The sequence below is a fragment of the Drosophila eugracilis genome, unplaced genomic scaffold, assembly GCF_018153835.1.
Source record: "Drosophila eugracilis isolate 14026-0451.02 unplaced genomic scaffold, ASM1815383v1 contig_2088, whole genome shotgun sequence".
NCBI lineage: Eukaryota > Metazoa > Arthropoda > Insecta > Diptera > Drosophilidae > Drosophila > Drosophila eugracilis.
The window spans coordinates 1,793,456-1,815,874 of record NW_024572964.1 but is presented as its reverse complement, the minus strand read 5'-3'; the positions used below and the strand labels follow the sequence as shown (position 1 = coordinate 1,815,874).

General features: G+C 44.6%; 4 protein-coding genes across 10 annotated transcripts; 2 read left to right on the top strand and 2 right to left on the bottom strand.

Annotated features, from left to right (window-relative positions):
- The first annotated feature begins 411 nt into the window (after window positions 1-411).
- LOC108113880 (probable chitinase 2) lies at window positions 412-5,424 on the top strand. The gene is made up of 5 exons (XM_017224589.2): window positions 412-513; window positions 3,508-3,629; window positions 3,698-3,862; window positions 4,012-4,517; window positions 4,656-5,424. The coding sequence occupies exons 2-5, from the start codon at window positions 3,524-3,526 to the stop codon at window positions 5,331-5,333; spliced, it is 1,455 nt and encodes a 484-aa protein (XP_017080078.1). The 5' UTR covers window positions 412-513; window positions 3,508-3,523; the 3' UTR covers window positions 5,334-5,424.
- A 194-nt stretch (window positions 5,425-5,618) lies between these two features.
- LOC108113868 lies at window positions 5,619-11,085 on the bottom strand. 4 transcript variants are annotated; one of them, XM_017224585.2, is made up of 4 exons: window positions 9,960-11,085; window positions 8,615-8,847; window positions 8,368-8,551; window positions 5,619-8,307 (listed from the first exon to the last, which is right to left on the bottom strand). In XM_017224585.2, the coding sequence occupies exons 1-4, from the start codon at window positions 10,801-10,803 to the stop codon at window positions 6,203-6,205; spliced, it is 3,366 nt and encodes a 1,121-aa protein (XP_017080074.2). In that variant the 5' UTR covers window positions 10,804-11,085; the 3' UTR covers window positions 5,619-6,202. The 4 variants fall into 4 exon arrangements, with proteins under 4 accessions (XP_017080074.2, XP_041673871.1, XP_041673872.1 ...); XM_041817937.1 differs by having other exon boundaries at window positions 5,619-8,304; XM_041817938.1 differs by lacking the exon at window positions 9,960-11,085 and adding an exon at window positions 8,913-9,364.
- Window positions 11,086-12,696: 1,611 nt separating this feature from the next.
- On the bottom strand, window positions 12,697-19,654 carry LOC108113928 (glycerol kinase). 3 transcript variants are annotated; one of them, XM_017224638.2, is made up of 3 exons: window positions 19,493-19,654; window positions 14,330-14,956; window positions 12,697-14,241 (listed from the first exon to the last, which is right to left on the bottom strand). In XM_017224638.2, exons 2-3 carry the CDS (start codon window positions 14,949-14,951, stop codon window positions 13,133-13,135), a joined length of 1,731 nt encoding a protein of 576 aa, XP_017080127.1. In that variant the 5' UTR covers window positions 14,952-14,956; window positions 19,493-19,654; the 3' UTR covers window positions 12,697-13,132. The 3 variants fall into 3 exon arrangements, with proteins under 3 accessions (XP_017080127.1, XP_017080143.1, XP_017080134.1); XM_017224654.2 differs by lacking the exon at window positions 19,493-19,654 and adding an exon at window positions 18,958-19,066; XM_017224645.2 differs by lacking the exon at window positions 19,493-19,654 and adding an exon at window positions 16,290-16,473.
- Window positions 19,130-22,354, top strand: LOC108113949 (uncharacterized protein At4g17910). Of its 2 annotated transcripts, none has more exons than XM_017224673.1 (3): window positions 19,130-19,324; window positions 20,394-21,328; window positions 21,382-22,354. In XM_017224673.1, exons 2-3 carry the CDS (start codon window positions 20,518-20,520, stop codon window positions 22,059-22,061), a joined length of 1,491 nt encoding a protein of 496 aa, XP_017080162.1. In that variant the 5' UTR covers window positions 19,130-19,324; window positions 20,394-20,517; the 3' UTR covers window positions 22,062-22,354. The 2 variants fall into 2 exon arrangements, with proteins under 2 accessions (XP_017080162.1, XP_017080154.1); XM_017224665.1 differs by having other exon boundaries at window positions 20,374-21,328.
- Window positions 22,355-22,419: the final 65 nt, after the last annotated feature.

Sequence of the window (22,419 nt, the reverse complement as noted above, 5' to 3'; positions counted from 1 at the left end):
ATTTAGCACATGACTTATTAGATTAATTGAGAACGTTTTATCGGATTTAACTTAAGCTTAATTACTTTTTTAAAAGTTTTGTAATATCTGCCAAGATATTTTTAATGATTTTCCTTGACCGCCAGGAAGACTTTTTTAATTTCTTTTAAACTTTACATCAAATGTCCATAAAATCGTCAGATCTCTTTAAAAGTATTTTCTCTTCCAAAGCTTTCTCTTCGAAGAGTTTTAACTCTTTGGTGATAATTTTATGCTGAGCGCGACTTTTGCCCGCACGATGTCTTGGCATTTTGGCTCTTGGACGGCACGGGGAGAGTCCCATGTGGCTTGGCGGGTGGATCGGGTTCGGCTTGAGTGGCTCTAAAGAACCGGAGCCGAATAAATATGTATCAATTTTCGCTGTGGCCACGACAGAAGAAAGAGAGGCGAGTTCAGTTATAAGCGAGCTGGCTTCGAAGGCGGTGCAAAGTTTGGAGTGGTCGTTAAAGCGGATAACCAACAACATCAGTTCGGGTAATAAAACATAGTGCATATCGCGTAGAATACCAAACCGTATAAGCCCGATTCGCTAAGCACGTTAACGGAGTCACACACACCTTTGTGTTGTACTTACTAAAGAAAAGAGTGAATATACTTGTTTTTATGTCACCTGAGGGTTTCTCCTCCGTTTTGAGTTCGTATGTGTTTGTTAATTGACCCACCACTTCCTCTGCCGCGCATGCGCAACCTACAAAGTACGAGCGTACCCACCAATCCATCTAGGAGCGCAGCTCCGGCTCCATCAGATGTTTGTTCTCGACATCATAGCCTGGTTTTTTCCTCTCGATTTCGATTTCGTACCTGTGTTTTTTTCGAGACGGGTCTTAACTCGTGATGAACGCCAAATTCCGGTTTGCCCGGGGCCAGAGCAACAAAAACTAATAAAAAAAGAAACAAATTAATATGCATACGTTTGGTGGAAAAAAAGGCGGAAAGTGAAACCACTCTTTGCTTTGTTTTCCACCCATTTCTCGGTGCGCACTTCCTATTTTTCCAACTCTCACAAAATTACCAACTTTTAAGTGCCTATTCATGCCGCTCGTTATCAGAGTTGAGATACCAAGGCCAACTTGTTTACCCCTTTGGAAGGTAAACACAGTCTGGAGCCGCGAAAACCCGCTGGGATTGTATGAATCATGGTTCTGCTCGATGCACTAAAGATCCGCTGACCAGTTGCTTATTTAAGGGCGCACCGGCGAAAGTTGAGATTCAGGTTCGACTACCCACTTAAAATGGCACTCGACTTCAACATCCATATTAGTGGAATGATCTGTACTAAAAAGAACAAAGCGGATTCCTTGATTACATTCGTCTTGATTTACATTTTAAAATACAGTGGCTCCAAGCTTATTTCGTGCAAGAAAAAATCGAATTTTTAATTTGATACTGCTACTAAACCAGCAGAGATATCAAAAAAATTTAAACGCAGTAATGTTAAGAATGTCGCATATTATTAAAATAATAACAAAAGTTTTTACTAATTTAAAAAACAAAAGAATTTTTCATACAAAAACTAAAAAATAGGGCAACTCCGACGCACAAGCTTATTTCGTGCAAGCACTTTAACGGTTAATAACTCTAAACTAGGACTTTTTAATCCATTTTTTTTTCTTAATACTAGTAAAAATATATTAACAAAAGCATATTTATAAGTTTTCGAGGCTGGGGGCACCCAAAAATTACGGATTAACGAGGATTTTCAAACTATGGCGCCACGAATAATAGTCAATAGTTTGTTGAGCAAAGCGAATTAGTCCTTAAACATTTTTAGGATGGGAAAACCCAGGAAATGGTTACCTCAAGCTCTAGTACAAACCCATACATAACCCAAACGCTTTTTTGCGAAAATCGGGTGGCAGATAAGGGCCGTGAAGCTCCGAACACAATTTTTAATGACCAGGAGGAGAGGCGTTTTGTCCGAAAAGTGAAGGAAAACCCCAAGGTATGCACCAAATTTTCTTTCAAAATAGTTAAATATTTATTGGCATCCATGATTCCGTCAATAAAAACCAAATTTCCGACGCCGGACAGAGTCATACATGCCCAAACTATAGCATGACCACCGCCTTGCTTAGCCGCTGCTTTTTTATTTTTTGAATGTAGCTCTGTATTGGGACGCCGCAAAACATATTTCCTCCCATGGGACCCAAATATATTACATTTGGATATGTCCACAAATATAACGTCGTTCCAGACCAAAATCGGACGAGTTTCAAGTTCCTTGGCGAATTTGACGCGTGCCAACTTATTTTTGGCACTAACGAAGGTCTTATTTCTACAAACTCGACCATTAAAGTGGTGGTTATGCTAAGTGCTCCGAACTGTACCTGGGCAATATATTTTGCCAATTTCGTTCTCAATCTCCGCAACTATTTTAGGATCCGATACCTTGGGGTTTTCCTTCACTTTTCGGACAAAACGCCTCTCCTCCTGGTCATTAAAAATTGTGTTCGGAGCTTCACGGCCCTTATCTGCCACCCGATTTTCGCAAAAAAGCGTTTGGGTTATGTATGGGTTTGTACTAGAGCTTGAGGTAACCATTTCCTGGGTTTTCCCATCCTAAAAATGTTTAAGGACTAATTCGCTTTGCTCAACAAACTATTGACTATTATTCGTGGCGCCATAGTTTGAAAATCCTCGTTAATCCGTAATTTTTGGGTGCCCCCAGCCTCGAAAACTTATAAATATGCTTTTGTTAATATATTTTTACTAGTATTAAGAAAAAAAAATGGATTAAAAAGTCCTAGTTTAGAGTTATTAACCGTTAAAGTGCTTGCACGAAATAAGCTTGTGCGTCGGAGTTGCCCTATTTTTTAGTTTTTGTATGAAAAATTCTTTTGTTTTTTAAATTAGTAAAAACTTTTGTTATTATTTTAATAATATGCGACATTCTTAACATTACTGCGTTTAAATTTTTTTGATATCTCTGCTGGTTTAGTAGCAGTATCAAATTAAAAATTCGATTTTTTCTTGCACGAAATAAGCTTGGAGCCACTGTACATGTGTTGTGACTCACGATCCGTTGTGCAGTTCTTTACATATTTTGAAAACACTTTGAAAAATTGTTTCTTAAATACAGATCATTAATTATTATAAAAATTTTATTTGTGCCATAAAGGTTTTCTCAAAATGATTGCTTGATTGAACTAGGTCTGTGATCCATTATTCTGTTATGTTCTTAAGTACCTATTTTCATTGACCAAAGTCAAGCTCTGGCAATATAAGCAATTAATAAATGTTTTTAAATCTAATAGAAAATCCAATCTCAAAAAGAAAAAACCCTGGAAGTTGCATACTCAGACTTTGGCTTTTGTATGCCTTTACATGACTTTGTTCTTGTGCCTTTCACTTTTCCCGTTCAATTAAGCAGCCAATTGAGCTGAATTGGAATTATGAAGAAATTGTCACAACATAGTTGCTGGCCAACCACGCAAAGCATTTTACTAAATTCCGCTTCGTCTTCCCCAGGAAAACCAAGCCACAGATGACGTTGAAGGGCAGAGTTTGGGGGGAAGCACCGCAGCTGTGGCTGCTCCTCCTCCTAGGAACTATTTCATGCAGCTTATGGGCTTCAGTGACCGCCAGGACAGGTCAGTCTTATGCACAGCTTAACCGCAAAGGGGTGGCCAACTGTTTGTCCTTTACTTTTTATTGCCAGGTCCTTTGCACGATAAGGTGGTTGTTTGCTACATTTCCACCTGGGCTGTTTACCGACCGGAGCAGGGTGCCTATGCCATCGATAACTTCGATCCCAACCTGTGCACCCATGTGGTTTATGCCTTCGCGGGTCTGGACATCACCCAGGCAGCCATTAAGTCGTTGGGTAAGTTTCCGGTTCGATTTATGGCCGTATGCAAATTAAAGGCTTTCATTTGGGTTACACGCAGAGAAATAGTATATACGTTTTTGGAGATTTCGTATTCATTTAGCAGTCAACATTATTTAATATCGTGAACTGTCCTTTCCGTGTAGATCCCTGGCAGGATCTCAAGGAGGAATACGGCAAGGGTGGCTATGAGAAGCTGACCGGCCTGAAGCGCAGTCATCCGCATCTAAAGGTCAGCCTGGCCATCGGCGGTTGGAACGAGGGATCGGCCAACTACTCCACGCTGGTGGCCAACGATCTGCTGCGCGGACGATTCGTCAAGCAGGTGTCCAGTTTCATACGCAAGTACAATTTTGATGGCCTCGATCTGGACTGGGAGTATCCCACGCAGCGGAAGGGAAAGCCAGCCGATCGCGAGAACTTCGTCCTGCTGACCAAAGAGCTGCGGGAGGAATTTGATGAGCACGGATTACTGCTGACATCCGCCATCGGAGCGGCTAAGAAAGTCATTGACGAAGCCTACGACGTGCGTCAGATTTCGCGCTACCTGGACTACCTACACATCATGTGCTACGACTACCACGGCAGCTGGGACCAAAGAGTGGGCTATAACGCACCGCTCGCGGCGCCCGCTGATGATCCCCTCAGTGTGGTGAGTGTGCACCTGCCATGAAAGTTCCTTGTAAAAATATGAGTTCCTAGAACCCTAATATCTTTCTTACCTTTAATGGTTGATCTTATGCAATAGAGAGTGTTCGAACGGCCATCTTTAATGGGTTTTCTTTTGCAGAAATTCTCCATAGAATACCTACTAAAGTTGGGAGCACCGCCCGAAAAGCTGGTAATGGGGCTGCCCTTCTACGGACGCACCTTTAAGACTGTGGCCGAGGGCAACCTAAACGACGTCAGCGATGGAGTTGGCTTCAAGGGTCCGTATACGCGGGAGGATGGGTTCCTGGGCTACAATGAGATCTGTCGAACGCTGAGCAATCAAACATCCGGATGGACGCAGAAGTGGGATCCTAAAACCAGTCAGGTGCTGGCCAAGTCCGATAGGAACATCTTCACCCAGGAAATCAATGTGGTGACCTATGATAGCTCTCGTTCCATTGCTAACAAGGTGCTGTTCGCCATGTCCAAGCGGTTGGCGGGAGTGATGGTGTGGTCCGTGGATACGGACGATTTCCTGGGAATCTGCAATTTAGACGACGATACCTACGAGGATTTCAAGAAAGTAACTACAGCGCCGAAGAGATCCAGCCAGAACTATCCCCTTCTGCGCACTATCAATGAGGCCACCATGCTGGCCGTGGAAGAGCTGGCTGTTCCAGAGCCGCAGCCCGATGACTCCGAGAACGAGATCCCGCACGGCAGTATTGCGGACAGGAAGAACGCCGGTGCTTCTGTAGTCAGTTTGGGTCTAGGGGTCACCGCTGTCTTCATGCTCCTGCATCGGGTGGCTCAGTGAGAGTTTGGGGTGAACCAATGGTCATAATCTAAGAAACACATCACACTGTTTACGTAGTCATTAAAGTCCAAATTGTAATTTTTAAGATAAATCTTTGTGTTTTTTGATGCGATGTCATAAGGGGGTAGTATCGGCATGAAAGCCAGAGCTAATAATTCGACTTATATTTGATTTATATCGTAGAGAGCCCCATAGTACCACTTCCAATCATTCAAATGCTGTCGTTTGAGCCCAATTCTCAGTTCGCATTTTAATATAAGAAGACTTAAAGCTGTTGTTAAAATGTTTTGGTTATACTTGGTGTACTTCTTTAATAAATTTAACTGGCGCTCTAACATTTAACTAACTAGTCATATATTTGTATGTGTATATGGGTGTGTGTATACGCAACTATGTAAATACGCAGGTAAATATAACATAATTTGTATATAATATCCATAGATTATCATTGCTACAAGTTGTCAACATTCAATTCAATGCTACCATATGTATTAAGTAATATATGTTCTATGTAAACTATGCAAAGGATATCGCGTAAAATAGTTAAAGCAAGGTTTAGGGCCCCGAGGACCTTCGATAGTTGGGAGAGAGGATATTTTATAGAATAGAGTTCATTTTGGATGGCAAACATTACAAATGCGACGATTCTAAACCAAAGGTGGTTCCATAGGCAGTGACGGGAAGTATCCTGGCCGCCACTCAACCATCCAAGATACATGAATGATACTTATATCGTATGATAAATAAGATATCCGAACTTAGTCTGAGCACAAAGATTCCCATCACTGATCTTCACTAGATCCACATCCTTAGAGAATATAATGAAGGTGAAACCGCTGCTAGACAAATACTTCTTGGTTGTCGGGACCTCACAAACGACCCCCATCCGATGACCAGTCAGATCGCTCAGCTCCGCTGCCGTAGATGTCCAGCTGCTCCCGCGATCGCGTCTTTGACTTTGTCTTGTGCTTGGCTTGTTGGGTTCGCTGCAGCTGGTAGGGATTGGTTCGGTCGTTAATAACCTCGTAGTGGGATTCCGAACCACCAGTCGAGGATCCTCCCACTCCAGCTATCAGCAGCTCGTGGATGTTCTTCGTAGAGCGTCGATGCGCCTCCAGGCACTGCGACTCCGAGGAGTAGGGGAACGAGGCCACGAAGCTGGGGGACTGCTGACCCGTCGGCGGATCACTAGCGAAGTTCGCTGGCGGTGGCAATGGTAGATTGCCGCCGCAGGGCGTGGAGGGTGAGAGATCCGTGAACTCCGTCTTGGCCTCCGACTCAACGGAGCACATGCTCTGGCGCGAGATCTCCTTCTGCAGCTGCTGCGCTTGCTGCTGTTGCTCCTTCAGCGTGGGCATGTTCAGATTGGAGCTCTCGTAGTCGTCCTCCCGCCTGGTCTGTGGGATGGGCAGCCTGCTCCGGACGGAGTGTTCCCTGCCGCGACCAAAACGTTGCGCCAGGTAATCCTCGTTGGCGTTGCTCTGCCCACTACTGTGGCTACAATTACTGTGCTGGTGCTGATGATGATGATGGTGCCCCTGGTGGCGCTGAGCATTGTCGTAGTAGCTGTCATTCTTCACGGACATGTTGCAGCAGCTGCTCACGTCGGCGAAGTACACCTCGGACTCTGCGGGATCCGTACCCACCGCCTGATCCTTGGCTATGGCCCCGTTTGAGTCCTGGTAGCCAGTATTCTCAACCCCGGCGGTCTGAGGCTGAGCCTGTTGCGAATTGGCCTGGACTGTCTGTTGTTGCTGCTCCTGCTTGGCGAACAGCTGCTGGACATTGGGTCTCTGTTGGCCGGGATTGCTCTGCGGGCCTATGCTCTTCGCTCCGGTACCCGCTTCTAGGCGCTTCTTAAGTTTTCGCGTGGGCAGGGTATTGGAGCAGCGTTCCCTCTCTCTGGGATTTCCTCCATCACTGTCTGACGGTGTGTTCTCATACTCCGCCTTTGATTTGTAGGCGGAAGACCGAGTGGCGGCCACCAGGGTACTGACATTACCAGCGCTGCTAAGGCCATCCATCCGCTCCAAAGTGGCTGATTGCACCTGGAGCCGTTGCAGCTGCAACTGTTGTTGCAACTGCTGCTGCTGCTGCTGAGGATGCGGATGCTGGTGTTGCAGGGTCGGATGCATTTGCTCCTGGGTTAGAGTGACGGCGACAGTGCCTGGATTTCCCACCAAGCATGCTGTAGGCTGTAGATACTGATAGTAGCCACGCCTGGCCGGACTATTGGGATCGCTGTACGGCGGCGGAGGACCCCAGACTCCGTAGGGCAAGGCATTGGGTGGTGGCATTCCACTGTAGGCGGCAGCCACTACGGGCTCCTCGATCAGCATCTGGTTGCCATCGCCCTGCACTGCTGTGGATGAACTAAAGCCGTACTGTGAATCTGGACTGGCAGCTGCTTGGCGAAATCGACGACCAGTGTCCGGAGTAGTTCGTTGCCAGGGCCACGAGGGCCAGCTCCAGCCACTGCTGCTGCGGGCTGCTCCCCCTGCCCGTTCTCCACTCCGGCAGGCACCAACTGCATCCTCGCCTCCTGGATTCGGGGAGTAGAAGTTACCCGGCGGCTGGGCGGCCCAAAAGCGTTGCTCTCCGCCTCCTCCTCCAGCCGCTGCTGCTGCGGCGGCTACTGTGGCCTCATCCCACGGATAGGCAGTAGCCTGTAAAGGCAGTGTCAGTTGCCTGTGAGCGTGGCACTGCTCGCAGCATCTGCAGTTCAACATCCGGCCGGGACCCATGGCAGGCGGAGGTGCTTGACTGGCATACAAGGATCTGCAGCGTAGCTCTAGCTGCTCCCAATACATTTTCTTCCGTTCATGGCTGAGAAGTTGGTACACCAACATGCAGCTGAAGACGGCGATAAGGACTCCGGCAACAGACAACCCAAAGATGGCCCTCAGGCAAGAGTAAAGCGATCCATGGACGACACCGCAATCCGAGAGGGAGTCGAACACGAGGCGCACTCCTTCTGAAAGGGAATTAAGACAAGGAATTAGTCGAGAAGGTTGGCTTATGATGGACAACTTACCCTTATCCACTCGATCCACCTGGGACTCGATTAGGTCCGAGTAGCAGGTGCAAGTCCTCGTCTTTTGCGCATACTCGCATTCCCTCAAAGCCTGCAGACGACTCATATGGAGCACAGTGGTGGTCACAGTGACTAATGCGCAGGTTAAGGCGGAAACCAGGCCACAGGCTCCAGATAGCTTAATCTGGAGGGAATTATTGTCGGATTAATAAAGGCTTATAGAGGTTGCAACCAAATACTTCCTTACCAGATAACTATAGCGATTTCGACGTCTGGCCAGGCTCATAATGCAGATCCCCGTAAGGATGAGCAGAGTGGCGGGTACAAAAGTGGGCACTGTTTCGAAGTTTCCCACCGTGATGGTGTACGAATGGAGCAGGAAGTAGACGCCCAGGAAGAGAACACCCAGCAGGCAACTGAAACCGCCGCATATAAGGCACCAGACCACGTACTTCTTTATCCCAGCTCCATGGCGATGGGCTGAAAATACAAAATGGAAAAAACCATTAGGTTTGAGGTATTATAGGGCAGATTCCAGTCCCAACCGGAGCCGCGATGATGGCCATCCACATTCCCTGAGGAGGGCGGAGGAGCTGGCACCCAGGAGCAGGGCGGGGGCATGCTGTACTGCACGAACTGCATAACCGGATAGCCGTGCATGGTGACCGGATAAACGAATAGTTATGGCTTCCTCAGGCAGTTAAAAAAGGCCAACAATAGGCTGGTCTATCATTTAAAAACACATCCTGCCCAGGAGCTGGTGAATCGCTGGAAATTCCGGAACACGTTTTCCTCGTTTTTCACTCTTTCTTCTTTTTTCTCCGCAGCGAAACAGAAAAATATCTACACAGCGGTGGAAGCTGGCAGAGATGTGGGGCTGGAGATGGGATGAGCTGCCTCCGCAGGCAGCTGCGCGGACTTAGGCGGCTGGAGTGGGGCACTTGGATGGCGGAGATAGAGGTGGCGCCAGAGTGTGCGTTGCAATTACAGGAACGGTGTCAACTGAAATCCTGACTGACACTAGCACAGCGCCAACCCCCCGAGCAAATATTTTGCACCAGCTCCAGGAGAAATAGAGAGACCAAAGAGAGTGGCGTCCTCCGGCGCAAGCGCAGGAGATGGGGACGAGGAAGCAACGACAAAGCGGAAGCTGTGTTCGCAACGGGCGCCAAATCAGTGACTCGAAATTTGTGACCAGGCGAAACCGTGATTCATTGAGTGGGGGAGGGTAAGCGACATCACTAATGGAAAATCACCACTAATACCAGGAACGAAGATTGCAATACCCTTATAGAGAACTTTGTTAATATGTCATATATGTTTGTTTGATTTAACGTTAGGAAAACTATTTAACGTACAAAATTCTGAAGAAATATATAACAAATATCGTTGCTATTAGCCAACAATTCAGTGGAATATTTGTTTTGCAATACTTTTGGAACTCAAACACGATAATTAGCCCATAGAACATTTATGAAAGATGAACTTACATAAATGTATAAATTTATATACCAAATCCTAGAACTCCTATTCTTAATATAATTTATTTGTAAAAAGGAATTCCTTTCAAGAAAGAACATAAAAACACTCACCTATAGAACCGTTTGCATTACTTCTTGGTCTGGGTGGAGGACGTGGCGGTAGCGGTGGGCGATTATCGTCCAGAATCTGGGACTTGATACGCGAACCAGGTTCTCCTGCCACTGCTCCACCAGCACCATCCAGTTCAGTATCGTGGTAGATATCGTTGCAACTGGAACCCGTGGGCTGAGTCTTCGGGGGAAGCTGACCCCCTCCGCCTGATCGCGGTTTCTTTTTTTTTATCATGGTGCTGTTGTTGTCAGACTCACTGACCGTAATCTCGTCGGCTCCTAGCATGGCGTCTGCCAGCAGACTTCTCTTGTGCTGGGCCAAGGAAGAGTTTCCCCCGGTTGCTGGGCAGGTGCATTCCAGATCACAATCACAGCTCCCGGCGCCGGCTGAAGAGTCGAGTTGGAGTTGCTCCTGTTGCTGATGCTGCTCCTCGTGGAGAGCCTGGTAAGAGTGATTTAGCAGGGACTGGGCTGACTGGGTTTTCAGGGGGGAGTTCTTCACCGGCTCCTGCTGACTGGGAGTCTGTTGATGAACCAGAACAGCTACGGCCATCGAACCATTCTGGCTGGGATTGGTGGGCTGTGGCGGAGGAGGCGCCCGGCCACAGGAGCAGGGGCATTGGCAGGGCAGTTGTGGCTGGGGTTGTTGCTCTTGCAACTGCTGCGGCTGGAAATGCGCCGGATATTGTATGTAATGATAGTGGTGGCCCATCAGTTGGCCAGGCGGAGCAGCTGCCTGTTCCTGCTGTCGTTCCCGTTCCCGACCAAGACTGGATTCCGAGGCGACACGTTGCAAGGATGCCGACGCATTTGTTGTTGCTGCTACTGCTGGTGGCAACTCCATGTTGTCCGAAAACCGGTTTGACCCTTTAACTTCCACTTCCAGCGATCACTTATGCTGCACACTCATTTTTCCACTGCTTTCAGCTCGCGGGTCTCACGCTTCTAAAACCGAAGTCCGATAAATTGGCCGAATTTATTGCTAATTCTGCAATATTTCGCCTGTATATATAAATACAAATATCGGATTAACATAAACAAGGCACCACAGCCACACGGAAAACAAAAGACGCCGCCGCGGATTCGAAGATTCGAAGAGAGTGGAGATCAAGCGACAAACCGCGCTCGCAACTCAAACGCAACTGAGAGGCGATTCTCGTCTTTGATCGCACTCAGATCTTTTCGAACTTCAAGATCGAACTTACACTGGACAATAATGTTGGATCAATAAAAATAAATAATGAAATAATGACAGACCAAGAAACGGAAATGTTTATATTTCTTTGAAATTAAATGTTTGTAGAAAATAAGTTATTTTTGAATTTAAGTAAGTTAGTAACAAGATCAATCATAATATTTTCATACATTTTTAGTAAAGTACCTTAATGCTTTGACATTATTTTTCTGAGTGTATGAGTTCGAAGCGCCGTGCAACAGACACCCACACACTCGAACGAACTACAACTCCACTCCGAAGTTGTTACCTGCTTGAGTGTGTGTTGCGCGCGCTCCAACTTCAAACGGATTCCGGTTCTAGTTGTTGTTTTTGCTGCACTGATTCAGAAAAATCTTTAAAGACGAACAGGGAAAATCAATTTCTTTGTTGTTGCCAAAGGTGAGCATTTGTTTTCGTTGCCCTTACCTTTACTTCTTGCCTGCTGAGCGACTACCTGGATATCACCACCACTTGTTGGTGCAGGCTGCCTGCACGCCAGAATCTGTGTGAGAACCCATTTTTACGAGTGAGTGTTTGTGCTGGGGTAATCGGTAGATCCAATTTAAATGAGATCCCAGTCAAAAGAAGTACAGTGGATATTGGCTAACTCGGCTGGGCTTTGAATTGTCTGTTATAATCAGTGGTTTTTGAATTTTCCTGTCCATTAACCACCTCTATTTAACCCTTTTCAGGGTTTTTCCTGAGATTGACCCTTAAATCAGTGCCGCACAGTGGGTGTCCATTTCGATATTCAATTGAGCAGACTTTTGTTTAACAGAACCAGAACCGATATAACAGTATATGGTAAGTGGTGACCCCCAGTCTATCTCTTGCTATCTAAAATACCTAAAACCAAAACTGAAAAACTTAAAATTTTTGTTTGATAAATCCCTTTAAATTTTTATGGTATATATGGATTTAATGACTTTTTATCAAAGACAGTATCTGAAAGAGTTTTAGTTTCACAATCAGCAGTAAAGACGACTTAATTAGTCCGTCAAATCCACCTATTTTAGTAACTTAATCTCTCCCGGACACACCCAAGTGCTAAAAACATTTAAAGACCACCTTCTCAACCAACAAAGCACACACCCACCAGCTATTAATCAATCGATTACTTTAGTCATATTTAACTGATACCTGACATTTCCGCTGCTGCCTGATAACGCACCTGATACCAGAACGTACCCCACCTTGCGAAAGATTGTCCGTACGGATATTCTAGGTAGTGCCATAAATGGTATGTGTCTTATAAATTATAACCCAATAGCTGACAATTACTTTATGTTCGTGAGTTGTTTTTTGATAGCTTGAAGTGTTCTTCAAGATCATTTACATACTCTGGGTGACTTACAAAGTATCATTAATTAGCCCAACCCTCTTTTTCTTCTAGATTTTTCCATCTTCCGATCTTCTAACCACCTCGTCACCGCTTTATCACACCAATAAGTGCCGGGTTAATCAGAGATAGGGCAAACATTGCACTGAAATTCCTGTTAAATCGCAATAAGACGTCAAGAATTCAAATCGTATTATTTGTGTTTATTGTTTAAGGGGCGTAATCACTACACATACATACACATAAAGTACGGAACCTACTTAAATTAGAAAAGTCGTTTGCACTTTGGCTATATACAATTCCGCTGATATGGCCGTGCGTGGAGCGCGGACATCCAGCCTTCGTCAATGGAGCTACGGCTAAGACGTACAGTATATGCAACGAAAACGCGGTAAGATACTTAAAATAAGTTGGAGCTTAGTCTAGAGACCTTCTTGGTTTTGGCTAGCTCTTTATAAGCAAATATTTACAAGGTTTAAAGCACGTTCAACCACCCATTGTCCTTTGGGGACTATGTACAGTGTGTAAGATCCAAAAAAAATCCGGACAAATAATTATTATCACAACCGAGAATCGATCCGTATGTCAGGCAGCCATCCTTCCGGCCAGAAGCCAACTTTACTGACCACTTGCGGCGAGTGAATGCACAAGCATTGCAAAGCTGCTGATGAGGAAGATGCTCGCTGGCAGCGAAGACAACATACGGTAGTTCTCCTCCGTATGCTCTCGCGTCTTTTTTTGCTTGATGACCCATCCCAAACTGCGCTCCACTGCCCGTTTCCATTTGCCGTATCGTTCCTTGCGCTCCACATCCGTGGTAGTAGCCAGGAAGGTGTCATAGTGCACGTTCTCGTAGTAGCGCTTCTCGGGCTCGAACTGACAGAGATTCACTCCCTCTGCTTGGGCGGCACACATGGCAGCGCCAAAGGCAGTCGAGTCCATCAGCTGTGAACGGAAGACAGGCAGTCCAATGGTGTCCGCTTGGAGCTGCATCAGCAGGCTGTTCGTGGTCAGCTTACCATCAGCATGGAGTTTATTGATCTCGTAGCCGCACTCCTGATGCATGCACTCGAGTATATCGCGGGTCTGGAAGCAGATGCTCTCCAGTGCAGCCCTCACTATGTGATTCTTACGGGTGAACTGTGTCAGTCCAATGATAATACCACGAGCATTTTGCTTCCAGTAGGGAGCATATAATCCAGTGAAGGCGGGCACAAAGTATACATCCCCCGAAGTGGGCACCGCTTCGGCATACTTCTCAGCATCTCTGGAATCCGGCAGGATACGCACTTTGGTCTGTAGCCAGGAGAGCGCGTGCCCAGCCACCGAAACAGCTCCCTCGATGGCGTAGATCGTCGGTGCTTGAGGACCCAGCTTGTAGGCCACAGTGGTAAGTAGTCCATGCCTTGAGAAGACTGGCTTGTCTCCTGTGTTGCAGAGAAGGAAGCAGCCGGAGCGATAAGTGTTCTTAGTCTGCCCTGGCTTTACGCACATCTGACCCAAAAGCGAGGCCTGCTGGTTGCCCATGATACCACTTAGAGTCATTCCACGCAGTGGGCTTCGCTCCGAGGTGATCTTGCCAAAGACCTCTGAGCAACTGTGGATGGTTGGCAGCATGTCCTCCTTTATGCCGAAGGTTTTGAGCAGCACAGGATCCCAGTTCTGGGTCTCTAGATTCATAAGCAGAGTACGTGATGCATTCGTGACGTCCGTGATGTGGAGAGCACCTGAGGAGGGACAGGAAAATCAAAGTTAGGTAAAAAGATGAATAAGAAGAATATAAGTTCGTATTCCTAATCTTCTTTTTTTACTAACCGTTTGTCAAATTCCACACAATCCAACTATCGACGGTGCCCGCCTTGCAACGCCTCTCCCTAATGGCTCTTCGCACCTCCGGAACATTGTCCCTAAGCCAGCGGATCTTCAGTGCCGAGAAGTACGTGGATATGGGCAATCCAGTGCTGCTGCGGAAGTGGTTTGGGTCCTGCACTTTGGCTACAATCTGCTCTACTGTAGTGCTGGTGCGGATGTCCTTCCACAGCAGTGCATTGTACAGAGGCTTGCCGGTAACCGCATCCCAGACAATAGTCGTCTCACGCTGGTTGGTAATTCCCACAGTGGCGATGTCACTGGCGGAGAAGCCTTGCTCAGGCAGCTGCTTAATGGCCTCCTCGGCGCATTTGTTGATCGAGGCCATCATCTCCAGTGGATCCTGCTCGTACCATCCATCTTGGGGAGTGATCACGCTTAACTCCACCCGGTATGCTGCGATCTCCTTGAAATCAGGCGTGGTGTAGATGGAGAAGCCGATAGTCTTGGTTCCCTCATCGATGACTCCGACCAGCCCGGTGTGCTGGATCAGCGACTGCTTGCGCAGTTCCTTGCTGCGGAACGGAACATCCGCACTGGAGTGGGGTAAGTTCTTGCCTTCGGTCATGCTGCCTACGAGATAGCAAACCGATTAGATAAGCCAGTCAAGTGGTTTAAAATGATTGCATAATGAGTTGTAAATATCAATTTAAATAGTTTGTAAACAAAAACAAAAAACAAATGTTCCACGGGAGTGCTTAACATATATTTGTTTAATAAATTTAATTTATAGCAAGTTATGTTCATATTATTTAAGGATTATAAAAAGCTGTGAAGGGGTGTTTGATAACCCCCATAAACATTTTATTACTTTTTATGAGAATCTCATTTGAATTATTTATCATATTATTTTTGCTGTTTATTACACTTTTCCCTATTTTGAAATACCCCCATTTAGAGGTCTACCAATATTTCAAATAAAACAACCATAAAATCATTTCACGATAACGATCCAAGATAAAGTTGAAAGGCTGTGCGGAGCAATCATTGGATCAGATATGCCATATTCCCACTCCCTGCTATATATTTAACACCCGAATAAGTATATATTTGCGATTCACACTTCCATGGGGACATGGACATTGCGGACATGTTGAGCGATATGATCTGAAATGGACTTGTGTATACACACGAGTACATTGTAGTCGAGCTGTTGTTTGGCCATTGTTTGACTTTGTACCCGCTTGGCTCATAGGGGGGCTGGATTCCCATTCCGAATCTAATGGTCGAGCCCTCTTCCCACTCTCACACAGATACACTTGTTGACACCAACAACTTATCGCTTGGATTCGGTGCTCTGCCTCTCTGAATAGAGCTCAAAAAACGAAATACATAAATTATGGTAAACTAATGCCGTGATTGCGGTCCCTGCGACAAGGTCAAGTGTTCCAGATCGAGATAAGACTTAAATGACAGAGTGCACTGAGTGATTGGTCAGACTATATATACGTTTTTTTTTTTTTAATATTTTTCACCGGTAAGCTGATTGAGATTTACATTCGAAAACTTTCCACAGTTTCCTCGCTTTCCGGATCCATCTGGTATTGAGGTTAGATTATGGGCGACACTTTTCAAAGGCGGGAGGCCCCACAGCTTTATGTGCGTTTTTTATGGCTGTGTACTTTCCTTAAGCACTGTTCTCTGATAACCAACTATCGATACACGACCCATAAACTGTTATGTTACCAGAAATCGTAGATTAGATATGGAAAGCACTTTTTCAGTGGGCTGATCGGCCAATATTTGCCTACCCACTTGCTCTAGGAACACTCGAATAAAATGGGAAAAGCTATCAAAGAATTAATAGGGATAATTTACGATATCTGCGATTACAAGCTACAATCAAGCATAACTGCACTTAATGATATTTGATGGGTTGTTTGACATTGTAAAGTTGTTTCCTCACTTTTCTATTCGATTGTTGTTTATTGCTGCTGATAACACTTGTTTAAATGTTTTTAAATTTCAAAAAGAGAGCGCCGAAGGAAAGTTTAAAGTGAAAGAGCGGGTAGTCGATCGGAAAAGAGAAAAACAGAACGCGACGAATCAAAAAACACAACCGACCGCGGCGAGCGCCAAAATGTATCTGAAAGTCGAAAATCAAATGCTTCGAAGGCGCGGCAGCGCAGTGAAAATACTCGTACGCGGAAAGAGCTTTTAGTTCGACCATGTATCGGCTGTGTAGCTAGGCTACTCGGACCAGGCAAATCGGGGGCTCTACGAATTTACTACCGACTACCCATCGACCAGACCAAATAAAAAAACTGGCAGTAGCAATCGTTCCCGCTCCCGCTGATAAGACAAGCCGGCAAAGAGCGGCAATGTCTGGGTCGGTGGGTGGATTAGGGGGTCGAGTGGATTGGGATGGGTTGGTGGGGGTGGTGCTACCATAGAAACTCTTCTCGGTGCAATAAACTGCCAACTGGTTGCGACAGACGCCGGCAGCCTTGGCATTTAAAAACACGCATTTGCATTCGCACCAGACGGATATAGCCCAGTACAGTGGGTCAATTGCCGTTGTAAGCGGAACAAATTTTAAAAGTATTTAGTTACTATAACGATATACGACAATGGTAATTGCTATTTGTACTTTCCCAGGGAAAGGAACATATTTTCATGGACCAAATGTCAAATAAATCAAGAGATAGAAAGCATAAAAAAGCTCCAACCCATAAATCTTAAAATAGAGCTAAAAAACTTAAATATTTCGAGAACACGAATAGGTCCCACTTTCAAACTGCCCTATCAACAGCGGAAAATTACAAAATCGTCTGCGTCCAATCTCAAGAAATTTCGAAGAAGATAATGGTACATGAATCGTAAAATACCTCGTAGATCTGACATGTGAATAGGTGATGATCAATAGAAGCGAACTCCTAACCCACTGTAAATAACTTGGGAACCGCACAATAATAGTAAAATCCCTCAAATGGAATGTGATTAGGGATTGTTAGGGCATCTTTATAGCTGCGATTTACATAGGAATGCCTTAGTAGCTATCCCCATTTCCCTGCAATTATGTACACGTAATAATGTCTCATTTCAGGGGCGGAAATTATTCCACTGAACTTGTCCCACACATAAATTCTTCAGCTTTTCAAAGACAATCCGCATACGCAATCTCACGTGTGGGCGTTCATTCAGCTCATACCTATAGGAATGGCTATTTAAAGATACAACAAATATTAAAAATATTCCATTGAGGGGCAAACAAATAAAACACATCTTTTTGTGAGACATTTTCAAGAGCAAACGATATGAAGCAAAATGCAAATGGGATTGTATTTAAATATTTGCATCCATTTAGCGAAAAGGGGGAGTGTGTTCGTTATATAAACACCGATCTATGAAGACCAACGAAACGAAGTTAATTAAATCGTTTTGAGCAACTAAAGAGACTTCGTTAAAGCCAAATGTCAGTGTGAGAATACATATGCATGTGGCATGTGTGTTGGCCCACAAACGAAAGCAATTTGGCCCGACTTGATGGCCTTAAGTAGGGAATTAATGGTCGAGTTAGGGTACATCCGTTTGAATAGGCTGTTTGGTTGTCATATTAATTATTCTTAATATATAGGTGAAGCTTAATAACACTTTAATTTAAGTGAAAACATAACTATTGAGACTTAGGATACAATACCCAACTGAAGGGTATTGAAAAGTCGACATGCCCATGGACCATCATGATAATGAATTGTATTTCCTTGATGTGCAATTTTTGTTTACATATATATCGTTTTATATGTACACAATGTGGGAGTGTGTGCTAGTAGAACCCATTTAAGTCATCGTAAAATATCGTATTATTTTTTTATTCTGAAACTTCAGTCACAATATCAGTAATGGAAGTGCGATTTTGTCATTTACATTTCGCTTTATGTTTCTCTTTGTTGTTCTCTTTTGTAAATCGTGTAATCCGAATGCAAGTAGCGCAATAAATGATTACATCAGGGGTTCAAAGGTTCACTAAACTTTTGCACCGACATGCATAAATCAAATTACGCATACGACCCGTGGACTATATATAGCGCCTTATCACAGCCATATCGTATCGTTGGGCTACATTTCTCACTCAAAACGATTGCAGAAATATTTGTCGCCCGTTGATAGGGCGTGTTTTTTTTTTGGTGATTGCATTATATTTCAAGTTGTGCTAATGTTTTTGATAAGCTGATCAGAAATTGCAGTGCAAAGGGGGAAAGATGGAGGCTGGAGAACATCTAATGAAATTTTCAGTCAGGCAGGGGCAAAGATCACTTGACTAGCAGGGCTTATAGGCGCCAGTAGATGTTTAATAATCAAGTTGCATCTATAATCTATTGAATTTTTCTCGGAAAGATGTTGACGGAGCTTTTACAGACGGAAAAACCGGGGCATAGCTCTCATATTTCAACTTTAAAAAATTAACTCAACTTAATAATTTATATTGATATTTTTAATCACTTTAAACTGCACCTTGGTTTTGTAATGATTTGATATATTTACTCTTATTTTTCAAGTTTAGATTCTAGATTATGACCTTGTAAGGAGTGACCTTATTTGGTTTTAGTGCACCTGCTTACGCCCAGACACACCTATATTTATAATACTATTTAGCACTCGCTGGCAATTAGTTACGTAAATGAAAATTGCATTTGCCAGCAGCAATATTTAGAGAATAAAGTGAGCTTATTTCTGCTTCCGTATTTCGATCTCACTGCCTCAAAAGTTTGCGTTTGAATGAGTTTATCCTCTCAGTTGATCAAAGGTGGTGTAGTGGGTGGAAACAGAGGCGAGCTCACGTGGTTTCTCAGCGCAAGCATCAACAAAAATCAATATTCCGACTAAACGTCGGCTGTTGCATACGTCACGAGTGGACAAGCCCCTTGAAAGCTGCATTCCGATTGGTCCAACGCCCCATGACGTCACAACTTGCAAAAGCACAACAAAGCTACGTAATAGGTACTTAAACCACCGAACCTTAACCTTAACCACCAAATGCAGACTGTAATTAACAAATTAGCTCATCTCTAAACTCACACATTTATTAATTAGCCTTAATTAACAACTTATTGGGTAATTAATCCATTAAAACTGGAAAGCACGTGCCGGCGGAGTCGAAAAACTTACCCACATTTGTACTGCCGCAACTTAGTTTCAAGTTGAGCTAGCCGAAGGCTATTAAACTAGATATCCGTCGACATGTCGGAGCACTTTGTTTGCAGGATAAACAACATTTTATGGCATGTTCTGCGGTTTATTATCTTCTTTAACCGCAGTCGAGCCTCTTTTTCTTAATACAACCAAAGCACTAAAAAATACCTAAAGAGTTGCCAGATATGGGGATTTTCATTGCAGTCGGTTGGAAGTTATCGAATGTGTTCAATCGATTCGGAGAGGAGCGCTAAATTTAAATTAAAATATGAAATTATCTAAAAAATAAGTTACGAAACTTCTTACCGATAAACAGAAATCAAATCAAGAATATCTATATATTTTACTTACGAACTCGAAGATCTCACTTTTACTGCGTAAGAAACTTTTGCGATCTGCAAAGTTGAAGATTAAACAAGAGAGACAAAACTGAGTTTCGTTATTTACGTTGGATATATATATATATATAAAATATAATATTTATAATAACACAACTTTTTCCTCTGTTATTGGTCATGCTGATTTATCTCACACCAAACCCTAACACCATATCAATCCGTGAAACCAAAATTAGATTTCAATTTATCAGAAGCTAATTACAGCAAGGTGTGAAAATCGTTAAATATAGTAAACAAATCCGAGATAAGAAATGTTTGTGGGGCGTTGAAAGGTGTTGAAATGTTATCAACTAATGGTTATCCTTGATCATGAAGAGCCGCAGTTATGACGCATCTACTCAAAACGTTCTTGGACATCAATGAGTAGCGCTCCTTATCAATAACCCAACCATTTGCGAAATACTTCAGTAGCTATCAACGAAATTCTAATGTTTGAAGTTTAACGAATTCCGTATTTAGAGTTTTGTGCTTTTTATTAGAGCCCCGAATCGAACGGCTATGGCTATGCCTCTCTCACGGTTTCCGATAAGTGGCGACTATCAGCAGGCAGATTAAGTGCGGGTTTTATCAGTAAGTCCAAGGGGTGTCCCGCCGCCAGTCGCCATGGCTAGTCGAGCGACAGCGGACCTTTTTCCAGAACGAAATCCGAATCCGGCCAACCAAACCCTCGAGGAGGACTTGGGAATGGGCCAACTCTACGACTGGAGCTGGAGTGAAACCCTGATCCAGAGCCAGGAGTCGTTGCTGTTGATCCTGTCCACCTTCTGGTGTATTCTTCTAGCTCGCGTGGTAACCCAAAAGCTGCGGCTCCATGGCTCCCCCAGTCTCTGCTTTGCTGTGGAGTTCGGCCTGGTCATCCTGCCGTGCATTTTGCTCGTGACAGTCGCCGTGGACTACAGTAACTACATAGGACTGGTGATGTTTGTGATGACATTGTGGTTTCTGAGGAAGAGTAGGGTTCTGGAACGGGCCCGAACTCGCAGTCAGTTTGATTTGGGTGGCCAAAGACCCATGGCTTTCTCCGTATTGCGAGCCCTGACTCACCTAATCACCGCTGTCTGCATTCTGGCCATAGACTTTGGCAGTTTCTACAGACCCTATCGGAAAAGCCGGCAGTTTGGAGCTAAGCTAATGGACACCGGCATCGGGCTGTTTGTCTTCACTATGGCCATGGTGTCGCGGAGGACTCGGCACCTATCGGATCTTCGCCGGAGTGTGGTCTTCTCCGCCCTGCCGCTCATCCTTTTAGGACTTGCTCGCACCGTAGCTATTTTGACACTCGGATATGGCCAGGATTCTCACGAGTACGGGCAGCATCTAAACGCCTTTTTCACTCTAGGATTTACCAAGTTCTTAGGAGCTCTGGTCGGTATACTGGCTCGCAAGGATCTACATTTACTGCCCTTAGGATTCGGTATGAAGACCATTGCTTCTCTGAATGTTTTAACCCACAAACTGCTCTTCTAGGTCTGTTGGTGATTCACCAGTTTGGCCTTAGTATCCTGGGTATCTCCGACTATGTGATGAACGAGGACTTGGAACGCTCAAATTTATTTAATGCAAATCGGGAGGGGCTTGTCTCCTTGCCAGGATTCGTGGCGCTGTACCTGCTGTCTATCTACGTGAATGGCTGGATGGTGAGCTCCACTTTGTTGACCTACTCCGAGTTGGTCACAAAATTAAAGCGTCTGTTCTATGCGGTGCTGATCCTGTGGAGCTTGTTCGTCATCAGTGCCTACGGAATTGGAATCTCCCGCGTGACTTGCAACTTGGGATATGTCATCTGGATGCTGGCCATTGGATGCACCACTTTGTGGGCCAGTTTTGGAGCCATTGACTTCGTAATCAACAGTGTGATGCCCTGGGAGCAGAGCTCATCGGGTGAGCAGGAGAAAGGTCTGCTGACAGGAGATTCTGTGCCCAAGGAAAGGTCGAAGCCCATTTTTCCATTCACCATCAACCAAGCTTTGAACCAAAATGGGTTGACTTTCTTCCTGTTGGCCAATGTCTTAACCGGTGGGGTAAACATATTCCTTAAGCCAGAAGATCGCTCCAATCTTGAATCAGTGATCATCCTGCTGGTCTACATGTTTCTGGCCACCAAGCTCGCCCATGAATTGCTCAAAAGGGGAATTCGATTGGCCTAAAGCATTTTGGGCATCCTGTGATCTAAATGAATTTCATTTGAATGTATTAATTATCCTATGTAATAGAAATTTATTTAATCTCCTGAAGGAGCTGCAGCTTATTACGTTTTTCAGTATCTTTATGACTTTATTTCATTTAATTTGTCTGATAAGTCTGTCTACCTTACCACTTTTTCTAATCGATTAACTGTCATATTGGGCAGTCATAAATTTTAAGTGGTGACAACCTTTTTGTAAGAAACTTTATACTAACGCTGATTACAAACTTTTAAAAATATATCAGTTGACAGTTATTACAGTCTTTAGTTTATTTCATTTTCTGGCCTTCATAGATTATTCTTGAAATTAAATGACTATT